This window comes from Struthio camelus, chromosome 30 (assembly GCF_040807025.1).
Source record: "Struthio camelus isolate bStrCam1 chromosome 30, bStrCam1.hap1, whole genome shotgun sequence".
NCBI classification, from domain to species: domain Eukaryota; kingdom Metazoa; phylum Chordata; class Aves; order Struthioniformes; family Struthionidae; genus Struthio; species Struthio camelus.
The window spans coordinates 2,554,375-2,570,334 of record NC_090971.1 but is presented as its reverse complement, the minus strand read 5'-3'; the positions used below and the strand labels follow the sequence as shown (position 1 = coordinate 2,570,334).

The 15,960-nt window shown below is 56.4% G+C and overlaps 3 protein-coding genes across 27 annotated transcripts in view; all 3 read right to left on the bottom strand.

Moving 5' to 3' along the window:
• Window positions 1-32: 32 nt before the first annotated feature.
• LOC104139547 (cathepsin S-like) lies at window positions 33-4,545 on the bottom strand. Of its 3 annotated transcripts, none has more exons than XM_068922512.1 (8): window positions 4,395-4,545; window positions 3,761-3,940; window positions 3,370-3,492; window positions 2,928-3,077; window positions 2,626-2,850; window positions 2,237-2,402; window positions 1,907-2,009; window positions 33-842 (listed from the first exon to the last, which is right to left on the bottom strand). In XM_068922512.1, exons 2-8 carry the CDS (start codon window positions 3,884-3,886, stop codon window positions 743-745), a joined length of 993 nt encoding a protein of 330 aa, XP_068778613.1. In that variant the 5' UTR covers window positions 3,887-3,940; window positions 4,395-4,545; the 3' UTR covers window positions 33-742. The 3 variants fall into 3 exon arrangements, with proteins under 3 accessions (XP_068778613.1, XP_068778610.1, XP_068778612.1); XM_068922509.1 differs by having other exon boundaries at window positions 3,761-3,901; window positions 4,395-4,529; XM_068922511.1 differs by having other exon boundaries at window positions 3,761-3,944; window positions 4,395-4,527.
• A 538-nt stretch (window positions 4,546-5,083) lies between these two features.
• Window positions 5,084-8,567, bottom strand: CTSK (cathepsin K). Its single transcript, XM_068922506.1, has 8 exons — window positions 8,430-8,567; window positions 7,241-7,367; window positions 6,858-6,980; window positions 6,581-6,736; window positions 6,291-6,509; window positions 6,036-6,201; window positions 5,841-5,946; window positions 5,084-5,745 (listed from the first exon to the last, which is right to left on the bottom strand). The coding sequence occupies exons 1-8, from the start codon at window positions 8,435-8,437 to the stop codon at window positions 5,646-5,648; spliced, it is 1,005 nt and encodes a 334-aa protein (XP_068778607.1). The 5' UTR covers window positions 8,438-8,567; the 3' UTR covers window positions 5,084-5,645.
• A 1,899-nt stretch (window positions 8,568-10,466) lies between these two features.
• ARNT (aryl hydrocarbon receptor nuclear translocator) overlaps window positions 10,467-15,960 on the bottom strand; it is a 33,521-nt gene continuing 28,027 nt past the window's right edge. For 9 of the 23 annotated variants that reach the window (XM_068922477.1, XM_068922481.1, XM_068922486.1 and 6 more), the window contains 4 exons: window positions 15,650-15,803; window positions 14,878-15,037; window positions 14,276-14,427; window positions 10,467-13,526 (listed from right to left, as the gene is read on the bottom strand). In XM_068922477.1, the coding sequence (XP_068778578.1) occupies window positions 13,437-13,526; window positions 14,276-14,427; window positions 14,878-15,037; window positions 15,650-15,803 (556 nt within the window). In that variant the 3' untranslated portion in view covers window positions 10,467-13,436. Of the gene's footprint in view, window positions 13,527-14,103; window positions 14,428-14,877; window positions 15,038-15,649; window positions 15,804-15,960 lie in introns of all 23 variants that reach the window. The other 14 variants (XM_068922473.1, XM_068922470.1, XM_068922476.1 and 11 more) reach the window with 3 other exon arrangements.

Here is a 15,960-nt window from a genome sequence, read left to right as displayed (position 1 = left end):
TGCTGTCCCATATCAACCAGAACAAAGCCAGCTCTCAGAAAATCAGATTTATTCAGTTTTCCATGGGGAAGCACAGAGGGGAAGACGCAGTTTAAATATAATGACTGCATGGAGCTGAGCCTGCTGTATCAGTGGCCAGCCTCAGAGCTGCACGGACAGCGGGAGACGTATTTAATGCACGTTATATTGCAGACGTTGCAGTCAGTCTGAACATGCTGTCAGCAAAGTTTCCAGCAGCAGCTGGAAAATCACGTGCCCGCCGCCGCGCCAGGGCTTCCTCTGGGATGCCACGAAGGCGAGCCAGGCAGCAAGGCTCATTTCTCAGGGTTGCAAAGCACCTTGAACATAAAATGGCTGCAAGAAACCATCTTCGAGAGGAGGAGGAGGAGGCAAAGCGGTATCACAGGAGCTTTTAAGATGGAGTTGAGTCATTTTCTAAAAGGCAGCTGTGGCTGCTGGAGATTGCAAGAGTTAGCGATGACCTCAGAGAGCCCGTCACCTAAATAACTGAAATAATTTCCAACAGATTATCCCTTACTAGTGGATCTTCTTGGGGAGGGTGACTTAAGTGGTCATATTTGACAAGACCAACTGCGATCATTCCTAATTTCTGCTGCTTGTCTATAGAAATGCAACTGGATTCTTAAATAAGGCCGGAAGGCTGGAGTAGATCCACACGTGCCTGAGGTCAGTGAGGTGAGCGGGGGAATCCCAAGAGCTTATCCTGAAGCAGGAAGTCCCCCTAGATCTGAGGATAGGAAGCGTAGCTGGCGATTCCACACTGGTTTCCGCGGTTCCTCGACATTCGGATATAACCCTGCTCGCCAAAATGCACACCCCAGCTTTTGGAAGAAAAAAAAACAGAATTAGACAAGAAGAAGACGACCCCCCCCTCCTTCCAAACCATCCCTCACCAGGATAGCCAAAATCACATCTTTCACCCAAAAGGGAAGCCAAACCTCCTGAGTGCCTCCCTGCCCCTGCCGGGTTTTGCTGTTATTAACTCTTCCTGGGAGCAGAGGGAAAGAAAACATTTTCTATGCAGTGGAGCGAGTCAAAGCCACCAGGGAAATACCAGGCAAAGGTGTGCAAATTATTTTTGTATATTAAAAACATGGTTCACTTTGAAAAAATCCTATGAAGGCTGGAGATGAGAGAGAGAGGAGAAAACGTGCTTTTTAAAGCCAACTCTAACGTGAAGATAAGGGAGCTTCGTTTATAGAGCTGTCCGTTTTTTTGGCTTTTGGTTGCTAAATGTAGCTTTGCTGATATCACAGCATTTTCCAGAGATGTGCCAGTTTGAGCAGGGCTGTTTCCTTTCAACGCTTTGCCTCTTGTTTTGAATTTTAAGTGGTGCAAAAACGCTTATGCTCACACACGCTGTAAGGCGAGCAGTGGCCGGGCTGCCACGCTCCTTGACGCTGTGCCTCTGGCCTGCTTAAACGAGGGGATTCTGCAGAGGGAACGCTGGCGCCTCTCTCAATCAAACTCGCTTGGTGTCTCTCCTCCATGGTAAGCTGAGAAACGTCAGCTCCTGGCTCTGGCTCAGCGTCCAGGAGCATTTGAAACGCTGGAATTTCCTGCAGCGCAGAAAGCCCGGTTTGGAGCCAACTCCGACAAGCCACGCAGAAGCAATCCGGGTGACTTGCATCAATTCAGGTTTATAGGGCTTAATCAAGGGCCCTTTACACTGTTCTTGGTATGTGGCTGGGCCGTAAACACATATAAAGAAAGCTGACCCTGCATTTAAAAGTCATTTTCTGCTACTGGGACGGTATAAGGAGAGTTGCCCTAAGAATCAAGCCCTATGACGTGCATCGCTGGCACGTTTGTGAAATCTTTGGAGCGCCCCTTCAGGACGAGGCTGAGCTGAGGAAAAGCAGCTCAGTGACTGCATTCCCTGTACCTGTTTTTCACGAGCCAGTAGTCCTTGCCATCCAACGTGCCATAGCCGACAACAAGCACCGCATGGTTCCCGATCTGAGAGCAACGGGGATCATCGTAGATACCTGGAAGGCATTTGGAAACACCTTTAAGACAACCTGTCCCAAACCAGAATTAAGTTCACTCCCTGGTAGGCATTAACCAATGCCATGGCTGCCTGTTGCTGAGAAAGAGGGCAAGGCCAGCTAAAAACATGTCAAACTTGCAAAGGTTTACATTTGAACAAGTTGGGCTACAGGAAGCAGAGCGCAGCCCTTTATCGCAATTCTTCATGCTCCTCCAGGAGACGCACCCGCTTTGTATAGGAAGAACGTAGGCTGACTGCCATCGATACTGACAGAGACAGGTCCCACGTTGGCGATGGCATCCTTCAGCACGCCTTCGTCACCATGCGGGAGCTCAACGTAGCTGGAGCAGGAGGCTGCTCGCACCGCCGGGTTGTAGTGGCACACGCCGTCCTGACAAACGGGCAACGGGAAAATGCGTCAGCTTCTGCTCCACGTTACCTGCGTGGGGCAGAACTGATGCTGGCAGCTTTAAATGCAGATGCGCCTGCAGTTTTGCCAAGGTGGATTTTTCTTTGGAAGTCACAGGACTGTAATTCTTCCATTTCAATGGTTCAGCACCCCAGGCCGAGCCGACCTGCTCCAGCCCTGAGCGTTGCCCAGGTCTGATGCCCACCTGTGCCCTGTAAGGGTAGGAATCGTCCGAGTCTATTCCTTGGTTGTCTATGATGTACTGGAAAGCCTTGGTTCTCCATCCGCCACCACAGCCTTCATTCCCATAACGCCGGGAGCAGTCAACGAGGTTTTGGGCACTCAGGGACACCAGCTTGCCCGTCTTCAGCTTCACCTGGGCTTCCAGGGCTCCCACGGCACTGAAGGCCCAGCACGCCCCGCAGGCGCCCTGCAAAAGCCCCCGAGACGCACTCAGACGCTGCCCTGCGGCGCCGAGACCTGGGGAGGTGCAGGGAGACTTCACACCTGGTTCTTCACCGATGTGACGCAACCCTTTTCCCGCCAGTCCATGGTGTCCGGGACTTTGCTGCCAGGCATTGGCCGGTACATAGAGGTCCGGTTTTGCTGATGGGGAGCTTTCAGCCCCGTTAGCAAAGCTGCCACTTCCTCGCTGGTCTGGTGGGAAGAAGCATGCATGCATTCGCCATGTGCCGAGGTTTCCTTTGCTGCCCAGGCTGCCGTCGGACATAGGGAAAAACTGTGTGATGGGAGAGTGGATCTCTCCGTGCCTGGACGTCCGTGCTATCCTTGCCAGACTCTCACAGCCAGGTTTGTCCTTGCAGCCTACGGGGGCTATCACGCACGGGCGCAGCATCCCTGACCTGGTGCATTTCATCCCTGTCCCCGCTCAACTAAAACCCCGACATCTTGGTGTGCCTGAGCCCCATGGCTAGGGGGCTTCACTTACCATGTCTGCCAGGTGGTTCATGGCCAGCTCGTAGGAGTGCAGCCCCAGGGAGTGCTCCAGATTATGCAGCGTCACCAGGCGCAGGTTCTTCTCCCATGTCACGCGCCGCTTCCCTTCCTCTTTCTGAAATCAAACCCAGCCCTGCAGCGCTGCGGTGGGCAAAATGGCCTTCAGCAGCCATTTCACCCTTCATTTTACCCTCAAGCAAGGCTGCCGGGACCTCTCCCCATCAAATCCCCCCAGGAACCAGCAGCGCTTCCAAACTGGGGGCTCCTCTCCCCGCTGCAAAGGGCGATCGCTCTCCTGCTGTGCGACGCTGCAGCGGCTCAAGCAAGGAGGGAGCAGCACCTGCCGCGTTAGGGCCCCGAGCCACCCCCTGAGGCAACCCTACCTGGTGGCGATACTCTTTGCCGTGGGTTTTCTTCCAGAGCTGCCAGTGCCAGTCCAGTGTGGGGTCGGGGTGCCCCAGCGCCGCAGTGAGCGCGGCCAGGAAGGCGCCGCAGGCCAGCAGCTTCATCCTGCTCGGCTTGGACTGGAGAGCGACGCGGTGAGGCAGTGGCAGATCCCCTGCCTGGCTATGGCAGGGGGTTATACTTCCCCCACTGCAGTTCCCAAACCCACATGTCCCCTTTGTACCTTTTTTCTTGGCCAGGAGCTGTCTCTAGTTGCGCAGTGAGGCTCTGCAGCCCCCAGTGCAACCAGGGGGCAGGAGGGGAGGACCCTCCCTCTGCACACACATGCATGCAAACATGCATGCCCACACACGTACAACACCACCCCCCAGCAAGTTCACTCTCTGGAAACTTTGAGCATCCCCAGGTATTTCCTCTTCCAAATATCTAGTTTCCATCTCTGTCACTGCAGCAGCTCTCAAGGAAAAGGAGCAGCTGAAGGAGAAGCGCCAATGATGAACTCCGCATCTCTGCCAGGTGAGTGCAAAGGGACCATTTCTGCACCTTTGTCCTCCACTCCAGCAAGCACCTCCCGGCAGGGGACAAACTACCTGAGGGAAATGTCTGGCATACCTGTCTGGCTGTGGGGCAGCTTCCTGCAAAGGCCCGTTTGGCCTGGCGACGGGCACGTAGGACCAGGGCGAGTGAGGGGGTGCGAGGAAGTCCCTCCGCTCCCCGCTGCAGGCTGCAGCCTGGAGTCTGGCTCGGGGAGCTGGTGAATGAGGAAGCGCACCGATTTCACTTTCTTTTCTCCCCGCTCTCGTGTTGAACAACCTTGACGTCCCGGCAGGCCCCGACAGCAGAGCTGGCGTCCCTCATCCTCTGCGTCACACGCCAGGGACCAGCCCAGACCGTTCAGGCACCTGTGTCTTGGCGCGTGGGAGTGCGTGGGTGAACGCAAGTGGGAAAATAACTTACCAGTGAGTTCATAAAGCAAATATCACCTTCTCTTCCTGTTAGCACCTGCCCTGACCTTTGCTGCACTCAGTTTCAATTTGTTGCATTAAAAGGACCACTCAGACTTGGGGCTTGGGGAAAGAGACCTGTGCTGGGTTTCGGCTGGAAAACGCTCCTCTCAAGGCACAGGGCTTTGCAGAGCTGATGCTGAGCGACTCCAGCACCATCCCCTTTGGTTCCGGCAGCACCTTCGCCTCCTACTCCACCCCGAGCTCCTGTGTTCTTAGGAAAGGTAAAGCCTTTTCCACCACAACAGCCCCTTCCCACCCTCCGGCCAGGGCAGCATAGAGCAAAGCAGCCCGAGCTTTCATTTCCGACGACAGTGTTTATTTTAAAAATAAAATCGTATTGTTCTCAGCAGCCTGCTGGGACTCCGAGGGCGGGGAGATAGACGGGACACACGGTGAGACCAGATCCGCACCTGCGGGAAAGGCGGCAGGGCCAGCGCAGTGCTGCCCATATATGCACGCGACCTCTTGCTGGAGGCGGAGGCCAACACAGGGCCTGTTTGCATGAGCGTCTCCAGCCAGAGCAGACTCTCTGGAGCCAGCCAGGCCTGGCCTCGGGCATCTGGGGCTGGGGGAAAGAGGAACCGGGCACGCGTGGTGGAGGGGAAGGGGGATGACGCCAAGCCCTGGGAAAATGGAGCGAGGTGGGGACTCATCACCCCGTTTATCTGCAGCTGGGGGGACCTCTCCCCTCTTCTGGGGGAGACTTCTTATGGGGAGGGAGAGATTCCCCCTCAGGGATGTCTGCTTTGGAAAGACTGAGGGTAAAAAGGCCAAGTTTTAACACACAGAAGCAGAGGGCAGCCAGGAGCTGCTCAGCCCCAGGCAGCGGCGCCGGCAGGGAGCGGGCTGGGAACGCTCACATCTTGGGGAAGCTGGCAAGGTTGGCGACACCGCAGGCGTTGTCCATGTTGCGCGCCAGCAGGACGTAGCCTTTGTTGCCCCACTCTTCGCCCCAGCTGCAGGGAGAAAGAACAGGCCCTGAGCTGCTGGCTTCGTGGCCGGCAAAGCCTGGCCCTGGCTGACAACTGCCCCCTGTGCCGGCTCCCACTACCTGTTCTTGATGATCCAGTGCTTGGTGCCTTTCTGCGCGCCGTAGCCCACTGCCAGCACCGCGTGGTTGATGTTCTGGGCGTTGCAGCTCTCGTCGTAGTAGACACCTGAGCAAAAGGGTGCCCAGTTACAGGGATGCCCTGCTGTGCCTCAGTTTCCCTGGGCCGCCACTCTGCTCCCAGAGACGTGAACTCACCTCGGCTGTAGAACTGGAAGGAGGGCAGGCTGGCATCAATGCCCACGGAGACGGGGCCGATCCTGGCCACGGCCCTCTTCAAAGCTTTCTCGTTCCCTTCAGGGATCTCCCGGTAGCCTCGGCACTTGGCCGCCTTCCCGGTGGGGTTGTACATGCAGCTCTCATCCTACGAGGGATGGGGCTGGGTGAAGGCGATGCGGGGGACGATGAGAGCACCACCGGGGCATCCCCAGCCCACCCTCTCATCCCCCCAACCTGGCCGATGTAGGGGTAGGCGTCCTCAGAGTCGATGCCGCGGTTTTGCCGGACGTACTCGAAGGCGTTGGTCATGTAGCCACCGCCGCAGCCGTCGTTGTTGGTCACGCAGTCCACCAGGTTTTGGGGGCTCAGTGAGAGCAGCTTGCCCGTCTTCCTCTTCAGCTGCCCCTCCAGGGCACCCACGGAGCTGAAAGCCCAGCACGACCCACACTGGCCCTGCCAGGGACGAACTGGGGTGACGCTGGGGTGACGCTGGGCACTGGGTGCCCCGAGGCTGCCCTGCCTACCTGGTTCTTCACGGGCGTTACGTAGCCTTTCTTCCTCCAGTCCACGGTGGCTGGTGCCCGGTCGGCCCCATCGGCGACGTAGAGGGTCTCGTTGTGGTGCGAGCGGCCCCGGGGCACCTTGAGACCTGTCATGGTCCTCACCACCTCCTCGCTGGTCTGGAGAAAGAGCCGAGGTGGCTGGGCACAGCCGAGGGCAGGTGGCCCTGGCAGGGTTTTGTGCCCTGGTGCGTTCTTGCCCTACCCGCTGCTCCGTCCCCTCCGTCCCTGGGCCACTCACCATGTCACCCAGGTGGTTCATAGCCAGCTCGAAGGTGTGGACGCCTAGTGAGTGCTCCAGGTTGTGCGTGTTGATGTATCGCAGGTTTTTCTCCCAGATCAGCCGCCGTGACAGCTCGTCTGCCTGCGCCAGAGGACAAGACGGCGCTGGGGGCCGACGCGAGATGCCGGGGCCCTGCCTGCGCCCCTCGCCGCTGCTCCGACCTGACATACCCCAGGCACAGCCCATGCATGCACAGGCCAGCCCCATGGGGATGCCTCCAGCCCCCCCGAGCCCTGGGCACCCCCATGTTTCCGGGGGGCTCCCCAGTCCCCAAATAGCCCAGAAACCCTCTGGGGGACCCTGAACGGGCCGTGGTGGAGGGGTGCCCGGCCCCGCCATACCTCGCCGTTGTACTGCTTCCGGTAGCTTTTCTTCCACAGCTCCCACTGGGCGTCCAGCACCCGCTCAGGGTGCAGCTGGGCTGCCGTCATGGGGACCAGCAGGGCCAGCAGACTGGGCCACCACAGCCTGGGGGACGGCAAAACGCTGGGGGATGGCTGCGGCGGCTGCCCGAGCCCATGAGGGCTGGAGGCCGACTGGGACCCTGTGCCCACCACGGTTTTGCACTGTGGGTGGCCAGGGCTCCATGCCCACCCCGTTTTGGGGCTGTTCACCCTGTTGTTGTGCTGCAGGGACCCGGACCCCATGCTCACCCCGATGCTGGGCCATGGGGGACCCAGACCCTGTGCCCACTCTGGTTTCAGGCCATGGGAGCCAGCACCCTACGTTTACCTCAATGCCAGGCAGTAGCGGCTGGGGCCCTGTGCCCAATCTATGTTTGGGCAACAGGGAACAAAACCCTAAGCCCACCCCATTTAAGGGGTTTGGGGCCCCATGCCCTTCCCATTTTTGGGCTGTTGGGGACCAGTACCCCAGGACCCTATTTTTGGGCAGTAGGGGGCCAAAACCCCATGCCCACCCCATTTAAGGGGCTCAGGACCCTGTGTCCACCCTGTTATCGGGCTATGGGAGACAGGGGCCCTGTGCCCACCATATTTTTGGACCGCTGAGGGGCTGGGACTCCATGCCCATCCCTGTTTTCGGACAGGACCCCACTACGGGGCGGCGCTGGCTGGCTGCAGGCATCACATGAGCTGGGGCAGCTGGTTCCTATTACAGCCCTGTGGATGCGCATTTCCAGCCACCCCTGGTGCACGCGGCCCTGCTGGGACCCCCCCCACCCCCGGCTGCAGGGACATCGAGGTCGGGGGCGCAGGGAGCGGGGGAGGCGCGGGTGATGAAGCGAACCTGCCAGTCCTGGCTCCCACGCTGCCTGCTTTCCCTCCCGGTCCCCAGGGCAGAACAGAGGAGGGGACGGTGGCCTGGCACCATGCTGCCCTCGCAGCCCCCCGTGCCTCAGCTTCCCCCTTCCAGCCCCTAACTCCGCAGGCGCCTGATACTGCCAGACCGAGCCCTTTTGCCCGCCCCCATTCCCACCAGGCTCGCTCTCCCCAGGGACAAAAGCCACCCGAATGCCCCAGTGATGCCTCCGGGGGGCCGCGGGCCCCTCTCCCACTCCGGCCTGCTTACCCCAGCATCGTGCTGTCGGCAGGAGCGCGGTACTGGCTGGGCTGGGGATGTGGGTGCTGCGGCTGCAGCTCTTTTATGCTGCTGGATTGAGGAAGTTGGAGGAAGCTGGAAAATTTGGGCAGGAGGCCTGCTCAAGGGCTGGAGGGAGGGAATGGGGCGGGGGGGGGGGGGGGAACCCACAGCCTTGGCTCCCTCCCGGCTTCACATGATACTCCAGGACAGAGCTGAGTCAGCTGGGTGCTTGGGGGCAGCTGCCTGGGTCCTGCTCCAGGGATGTCCTCCTGCCTCAGGGTCCTGCCCTGGGGACATCCTCCTTCCTCAGGAACGTCCTCTTGCCCTGGAGTCCTGCCACAGTGGCACCTTCTACCCCAGGGATGCTCTCCTGCCCCAGGTTCCTTCCCCCAGTGACAGCTTCTGCCCTGGGGACATCCTCCCATCCTGGGGAATCTCCTCTTGCCCCAGGATCCTGCTCCATGAATATCCTCCTGCCCCATGGGTCCTGCTCAAGGAACGTCCTGCCCTGGGGTTCTGCCTGGTGACAACTTCTGCCCTGGGGACATCTTCCTGCCCCGGGGACATCTTCCTGCCCTAGGGATGCTTTCCTGCCCCAGGGCTGGGGTGGGAAAGGGCTAGCTTTGTGCCCAGGAGATCCTGCCCCAGCGCCCCCCTCCCCCCCCAGGGCAGGCTGAGCTCCCACTGGCTTCAGGGCAGGTGCCACGCGGCACAATCAGGCCCTCCCTGGACATTGGGGGTCGTTGCACAACAGCGACGGCAGGTGGTGCCCACTGCGTGCTGACGTGCCCACACGTGTCCAAAAACACAGGACAGAACCCGAGTCCTCAGCCTGGGCCCCATCTCCCCAGTAGGGTCACACCATGACAAGCACCCACATCTCGAACCTGGCTCTAGGGAGGAGCACTGAGGCCAGGGCATCAGCAAACAGTGCCAGGTACAGCCCAAGGTGGGCAGAGACAGCTGTGGCCCGGCCTGCCCTGGGCAGCCAAAATAGGGGGAAGGAGGGCCAGCCGGTGCTTTCTGTGGTGAGTGGTGCCCCGTCACGCGGCTCCCTGGCCAGACGACTCAGAAAACCCACCTTATTCACTGCCTGGAGGGCCCCAGCCTGAGCTGGGCAGCAGATGGCCCCTGCCCAGGCATCTCACCATGGGGACATCACCATCCAGCTGTGCATATGGGGATGAAGCAACTCCCAGGGTCAGGCTGGGAGTAAGGGGCAGAGTTAAGGGGATTCTGAAGGGCAGAGTTAAGAGTCAGCTCGGCTGCAGCTGGCTCAGACACCTCTAAACTGTCCCCATGTCTCTGCCTAGACTCGGGGTGCTCCAAGCACAAGATCTACACCAGCTCCCCTTGGCCCCAGCTGCCTGGAAAGAGGTGGCTGAGTCAGCACAGGGCTCGCCGCGGACTCATCGCTGCTGGGGTGGCCGGCAGTCAGCCTGTCTCACGCACGGGGCCCTGAGTCGGCTGCGCGTGACTGAGGCACCAGGCTGGGCTGTCCCAGCCCTGCAGCGTCAGCCTGAGGAGTTGGAGGGAGCTTTGGTAGAGCCAAGGGCTCCTGCCCCAACATGCCCACAGCCACTGGACACCGGGGTCCACAGCACGGGGAGGGAAGGAGGACGAGGGGTCAGAGGAAGAGGGGACTGGGGCTGCAGGGTTGGGGGAAGAACGTGACTTTCGCAAAGGCCAAAAGCGAGCTCCGGGAATAACTTGGAGATCACAAGCGCCTGCTAACACACTCCAGACTGCAGCTGCAAGTCATTAAGACAGAGAGGGAGGACAAGAAAGGGAGGGAGCTTGGGGGAAGGGGGAGAGGCAGCACCCACAGGGTCCAGCCCACCTCAGCACCATCATCTCCAGAGCCTTCACCACCCTGCCCCAGCACTGGGTGGGCCTCAGGCTTCAAGACACCAAGGCCAGGGAAGGGGAGATGGAGGAACCTATATGGTCATCGCTGCAGGCAGCTAGGACCCCTGGGCAGAGGTGAACAAGGAGGCGAAAAAAGAGATAGTTTTGGAAAAAAAAAAAAAAAAAAGGAAGATATCTTGTTGTTAAATTTCTGCTACATATAGGTATCTGCAACCTGTCACAACGTGGAGCCCTTGGCCTAGGGCAGGCCTGAGAAGGAGCTCTGGCTCCAGCCCACAGCGGTTGTATGATAAAATAACCCCCTCCCCTTACATTGAAAAAATACAATTATCAAAACAGGATGCAAAGGGAACGAGCCCCTGCCCTGGGATGCTGTCCCATCATGTTGCCCAAGTCTCTGCATCTGCCTCTGCGACACCACAGGGCCAGGACTGAGGCAGCCCCACTGCTGGGGGATGGTGGACACCAGGCCTTCTCCTACCGTGCCAGTCCTCATCCTCTGCGATAAGCCAGGTTGGCTTTTCCTAACAGGTTCAGCACTGTCCATCCTGGCCGTTTTCCCCATCCGTGACAGGACCCGAAATCGGGGTAGGGGGAAGGGCCTGCAGCTCAGGTGTCAGCGGGTGGGAGCAAAGGGCGAGACGGGCTCTTGGCTGGAGACGCCCAGACCACAGACGCTGCCCCCAGGTTCCAGCGTGCTCACAAGGACTGCGGGGGACGGTTCAAAGCCACACCGGCAAGTCCAGCTCCCACTGCTGCCCTGGGGCATGGCACAACAGCCCAGGGACGTCACTCCACCCACGCCGATCACTGGACACTGGAGCTGTAGCTTCCTGAGCTCCCCTTTGGCACATGGTACAACAGGACTTGATTTTTGTAGAAACAGGAATTTTCCTCCTCCTTCACGGCTGTGGCATTTCAGAGTGTTTGGCAGGTCGGCCCAGCTCTGCTGCTGGGGGACAGCATGGCTCAGCGCTGGTCCTTGGTGTGCTCCCGTCACCCTGCAAGTGGCTGCTGCGATACCAAGTCCGAATAGCCGGGATAGTTAACACCTTACCACTTTACAAAATAGATCTCCTCTAAGCCTGAGGAAACTCCACAGCCTGACAGCCAGGGAACTGGTGACAACGACAACATGGGACACAAGGGATTGCCGCGATCCAAGATGGGGCCCGACGTAGTTATTGCTGGTAGCTCGGTTTCCCTGGGTAAGTGGGAGGGGACGGATTCAGGGATATTTCCCGACTCCCTAAAGGGAGATTCCCAACATCCCATATGCCAATTTGGAAGCGGTGTTTGAAACTTTTGAGAAAAGCTTCAAGTCTTCATTTTCCAACAAAAGCAGGAGGAAACGAGGTGGGGGGGGGGAAGAGGGGAGCCTTCTGCTTCACTATCAAGACAAACTGCTCTGGGTGCGTAAAAATACTGACACTCATTTCACTTTACAGTCACACAAGCGTTTTGCTCAAAGCCTTCTGCGCAGACGTTACCTGCTTGGTGTATCGCTGAAGTCTGCTCTTACGAGGGCATCCCCTCATAGTAGCACCACCGAGACCTGTGAGTCCCAAAGCCACGTCCGTTGCTTGCACTGTGCCAGGGAGAAGACACCCGGAGCCATCTTGAGCAGTCTCACCAACATGCGGCAGTGTCTGTTCTTAGGGAGGTAGAAGAGATTCCCAGCAGACTTCATCCAGAATAAAATCAGGTTTCCAAGAAAAATTCCTGTTCTTTCCCCCCTGCTTACAGTTACACCAAGTTTCCTTTCTTTCCAAGTCAAACTCAGCAGTGAATGAGTTTTCCTGCAGAAATTCAAGCAAGTCTTGATGGCAAGACTTGATGGGGTGGATTAAACTGTTCTTCTGGCCCCTCCACACCCTGAGGAGGGAGAGATTTGCCACAAGTTTTTCCACCGAGAAAGCCACCAGACTCAGAGTCAAGGTTTAAGAAGAAATCATTCTGTTCCCTGTCTTCCCTTGCTCTCTCTTGGCAACAGGGTCATCGTATGGTAGGAAGAATTTCTTCAGGGAGACTGTGAATTTAAGAGCCGTTCTGAGCATGCCGTTCTGAGCATGCCGTTCTGAGCATGCCGTTCTGAGCATGTAGTGAAAAATGCAACTCCTCAGCAGGCCCCTGAGTGAATCCAGGGCACCAGACATCCAGCTCCAAAATGAAGGCGAGGAAGTCGACCTAGAAGTGGTAAAATTGCATGGAAAGCGCAGGGCAGGTTTTCTTCCCCCCACCGACAAGCTGACAAAAAGCCCGTTGAAACATTGGTCTATGGCAGCACAGAAACCATCAGCTGTAAAACTGATGCACTGAGAACAAAGCTACATACATAACAATTTTATGGCTCGTAACTATCCTGTCATTCACATGAGTGACAGGGCCCCAAGGGAATTTATAGGTCACACTGACTAGAGACCCATATTCATTGCACAGTTCACAAAAAGGGAGACAGGATCCAAACAAAAAAATAATGCACCTGTGAACATGAAAATCTCTAAATAAAACACCCCAAAATGGAGATGCAGCAACAACCCTTCAGAGATGTCAAAACTTCCTTTAGGGGATGATACCTGACAGAAAAGCCTGATCACAAGGATTCTTACCCCAGCATCCTCCAGAATCACGTCATATAGGGTTAACACTTGGAAGAGTTTCTTCCAACATTTAAAAAGTTACAATATTTTGCTTTGTGTTTGATAGAAAAGAGTCACGGTATAGAAGACAAATAAAAACAGTAAAAGCCACTTTATGGATTTGGGGAGCTGCCTGTAATCCAGGCAAGAATCCCTCCTACCAACCCAGCGTGCAGAGCAAAAGCCGCTCGTGAGTGGCCCTGCAAACGTGGAGACTTCGGTCAATGAGCACAACTTGCAGCACTCGAGTCCTGAAGCCTCCAGGCGAACAGTCCCCACTGCCAGCACTGCACAGAGGAGGTGCCCAAAACCACAGCATCCTCTTCCTGCACGAGCCATCCATCCTCCAGGCTCTCGGGCAGAGTTTCGCCTTCAGAAGGTAGGAAGTGTTTAGAAAGTTCAGCAGTCTTTGAAAAAAAGACTTAGGTGTTTTCCTTTACACATAGATATTATATATAGTTATATTTTACTTTCCCTAGGGCTTATTTTATTCTGAAAAAGAAGGGAATATATTTAACTCTGGGAACTCTTCATTGTTATAGTTGGGTCCTTGGTCTCCCAGCATTGTCAGCATGTCCTGTGAAGGTAACAAGGATATGGTTATTATCCGGGCAAGAGGGCCACACTGGAGATTTAGTCACGGAGGAGTCTGTCATACTAGGTGCTGCATACAAAGACAGTCCCCTTCCTCCTAAGGGTACACAAGGTTTGTATCCAAGGCTGCAGAGACTGGTGAATTTAAGTCATGAGCAGCAACTATACTGACCCCTCTGAAAACCAGCAATATCAACTTGCAGGAATTATCTTCACTTTAAGTGTTTCAGCTCTCTCCAGCTCAAGCACTGCTGGTGCAAGAAGTCTGCCACATCCTATAAACAGGCTGCTGTCTCCAAGCAGAGGAGCAGCAGAGGGGAAGAGCAGTTTGCACAATATACTCAATGTGTTTTGGGTTGTTTGTTTGTTTGCATTGGAGCTAGAAGGGTTAACTCAACCAAAGAGCTGTTTGGCAACAACATAGGGCCACCACTTCACCTGAGCTCAGAGCAAGAGCTTCACACTGATCCTACACTAGAGCAAGAAGCAAAGCAAGGCCAGTGAAGGCCTCTCTGCCCTCTCCTTCCCAGCCCCAGCTCCTCAGAAGTTTGAGACCTCACCAGATATTAAACTGGAAGGACAAGCTCCTGGCATTGCAGCCTACTGCCCGCTCTCGGGAACTGAAGTCCATTCTTTCCCACAAGACTGGCCCACAAGGGTTGTCACTGGGGAAGTTAAAAAAAACAACAAAACTAAATAAAACAAAAAACAAAACAAAACAAACACTCTTACTGAGAAGACCTCAGGCTGGCTTGGCTGCGGCTGCTGCACATGCTGCTCCCCAGAGGCCGGGCCATGGTGCTGTCCTTGCCACTGCGGCCACATCCCCACACCTTCAGGTGCACGCGTCTGGAAGGGGGCAGGGGTCTGCGCTGTCTCCGTGGCTGTTCAACAGGGAACAAGTCAGTACATGCTTCCTAGCTCAGGCTGTGGTTTCTACGATCCTTTAACACAATGGGATCTACCCCCCTGGAAAAAGTTGCTAAACTAATTGCCACACAATAAGGCATTTGTGAATACCCATCTATGGGGCAGAACAACAAACGCAGGGGAATCCCACAGGGGTTTTGTTCCCCCTGCTCCAATCAGCCTGAAAATTGTTTGAAACATGGAACCCCACACTAGGATTACAGATACAACTGAAAAGAGCAGCACTAGCTGGGACAAGGAGGGATTTAGCTGTGCACTCAGCACTTGGCCATTCACAACTTACACAGCAAACACTGGAAATACAGCCTCGGAGCAAGGCGCATCTGACTGCGGCTCCCAGCTTTCCTCTAAGGGGATTTTGTTGTCACCCCATCAACCTTCCCAGTACCCCAAACCACACTCACTGAAGCCTGTGCCACGGCCAGCAAGGTTTGGATAGGCAGCCCCACTGGGGGAAGCTGTAGAGCCAGGGGCTGTCATGGGGCTGAAGGAGGACGGCGTGCCTTGGAAAGTCCCCATACCGAATGAAGGGGGCCGAGTCTTCACTGTCTGGGATGCCACTTGCTGCAAAACAGAAAGAAAGGGGAGGAAGACGAGAGAGATGCATTTATTCTGACCCTCATCTTAACCAGGGTGGTAATTGCTTGACTAGGCCAACTTCACAGCTAGGTGACTCGTCTCCAAACAAGACAGTGCACAGACAGGGTGAACTCCCATCCTTGTTGATCTGCCCTAAACCTTCTGCAGAAGAGCTCCTCAATGCAAGGCGTTCATCCTTGCCTGTGTTTGTGCGGCACCTCACACAACAGCAGCCCACGTGAAGGGAGAGCAAGGAGTAGTGTCCTAGAGCACTTCAAACACTCAGAGCAGCAAGCGTGTTCCGTCTTTGACCTGTTCCTCCTCTAGTCTCTCCACTCAGCCTATTAAAACCAATAGCTGGGGTGGACTGTGACACAGAGGGGGGATGTCTTCCCTCAAAAGCATAGCATGGCGCAGCCACCTCCTGGGGTTTCACCTCTTCGAGTCGTTAACTTCCCAACATGAACGGTCAGAGGTGCTCAACATACAGCACTCTTCCATCACTAACAAGTTAGAGCAGGTCGATTTGTGCCAGCAGGAAGGGTCTGTAAGGCACTGGGGGCTCAGAGCCTGTACTGAGGGTTTGGACATTGCTACCTGAGGTGTGAACGCTGGCCGCGTCCCTGGAGCCCAGTTGGTTCCGCTGACCTGAGTGGGGTTGGAGTGACGCGAAATCTGTGCTAAGATCCGGCCTGCTGATGCAGGCTGCTGCTGCTGGATAATGTTCACAGGAGGTACCATGCTGCTGCTCCTGGAAGAGGGGAGAGGCATTCTCAGAAGGACCCTAGGTAGCACGCCACAAGACAACGAGGCACAAACACCATCCGTGCAGGTTACTGGGGGAAGAAAAAGTGAGCCCATACACGCAGGACAACTTTGTTCCCATGCCAGAGTCCTTCCCGCTGCCC

Coding starts and splice junctions, on each gene's coding strand:
- LOC104139547 (XM_068922512.1), bottom strand. CDS start 3,886: ATGAAGCTGCTGGCCTGCGGCGCCTTCCTGGCCGCGCTCACTGCGGCG. Junction 3,493..3,760: donor GCAAAGAGTATCGCCACCAG/GTAGGGTTGCCT, acceptor GTTTGATTTCAG/AAAGAGGAAGGGAAGCGGCG. Junction 2,010..2,236: donor GTTCTTCCTATACAAAGCGG/GTGCGTCTCCTG, acceptor AATGCCTTCCAG/GTATCTACGATGATCCCCGT.
- CTSK (XM_068922506.1), bottom strand. Junction 6,737..6,857: donor TGAACCACCTGGGTGACATG/GTGAGTGGCCCA, acceptor CTCTTTCTCCAG/ACCAGCGAGGAGGTGGTGAG. Junction 6,510..6,580: donor TAACGCCCGTGAAGAACCAG/GTAGGCAGGGCA, acceptor CGTCCCTGGCAG/GGCCAGTGTGGGTCGTGCTG.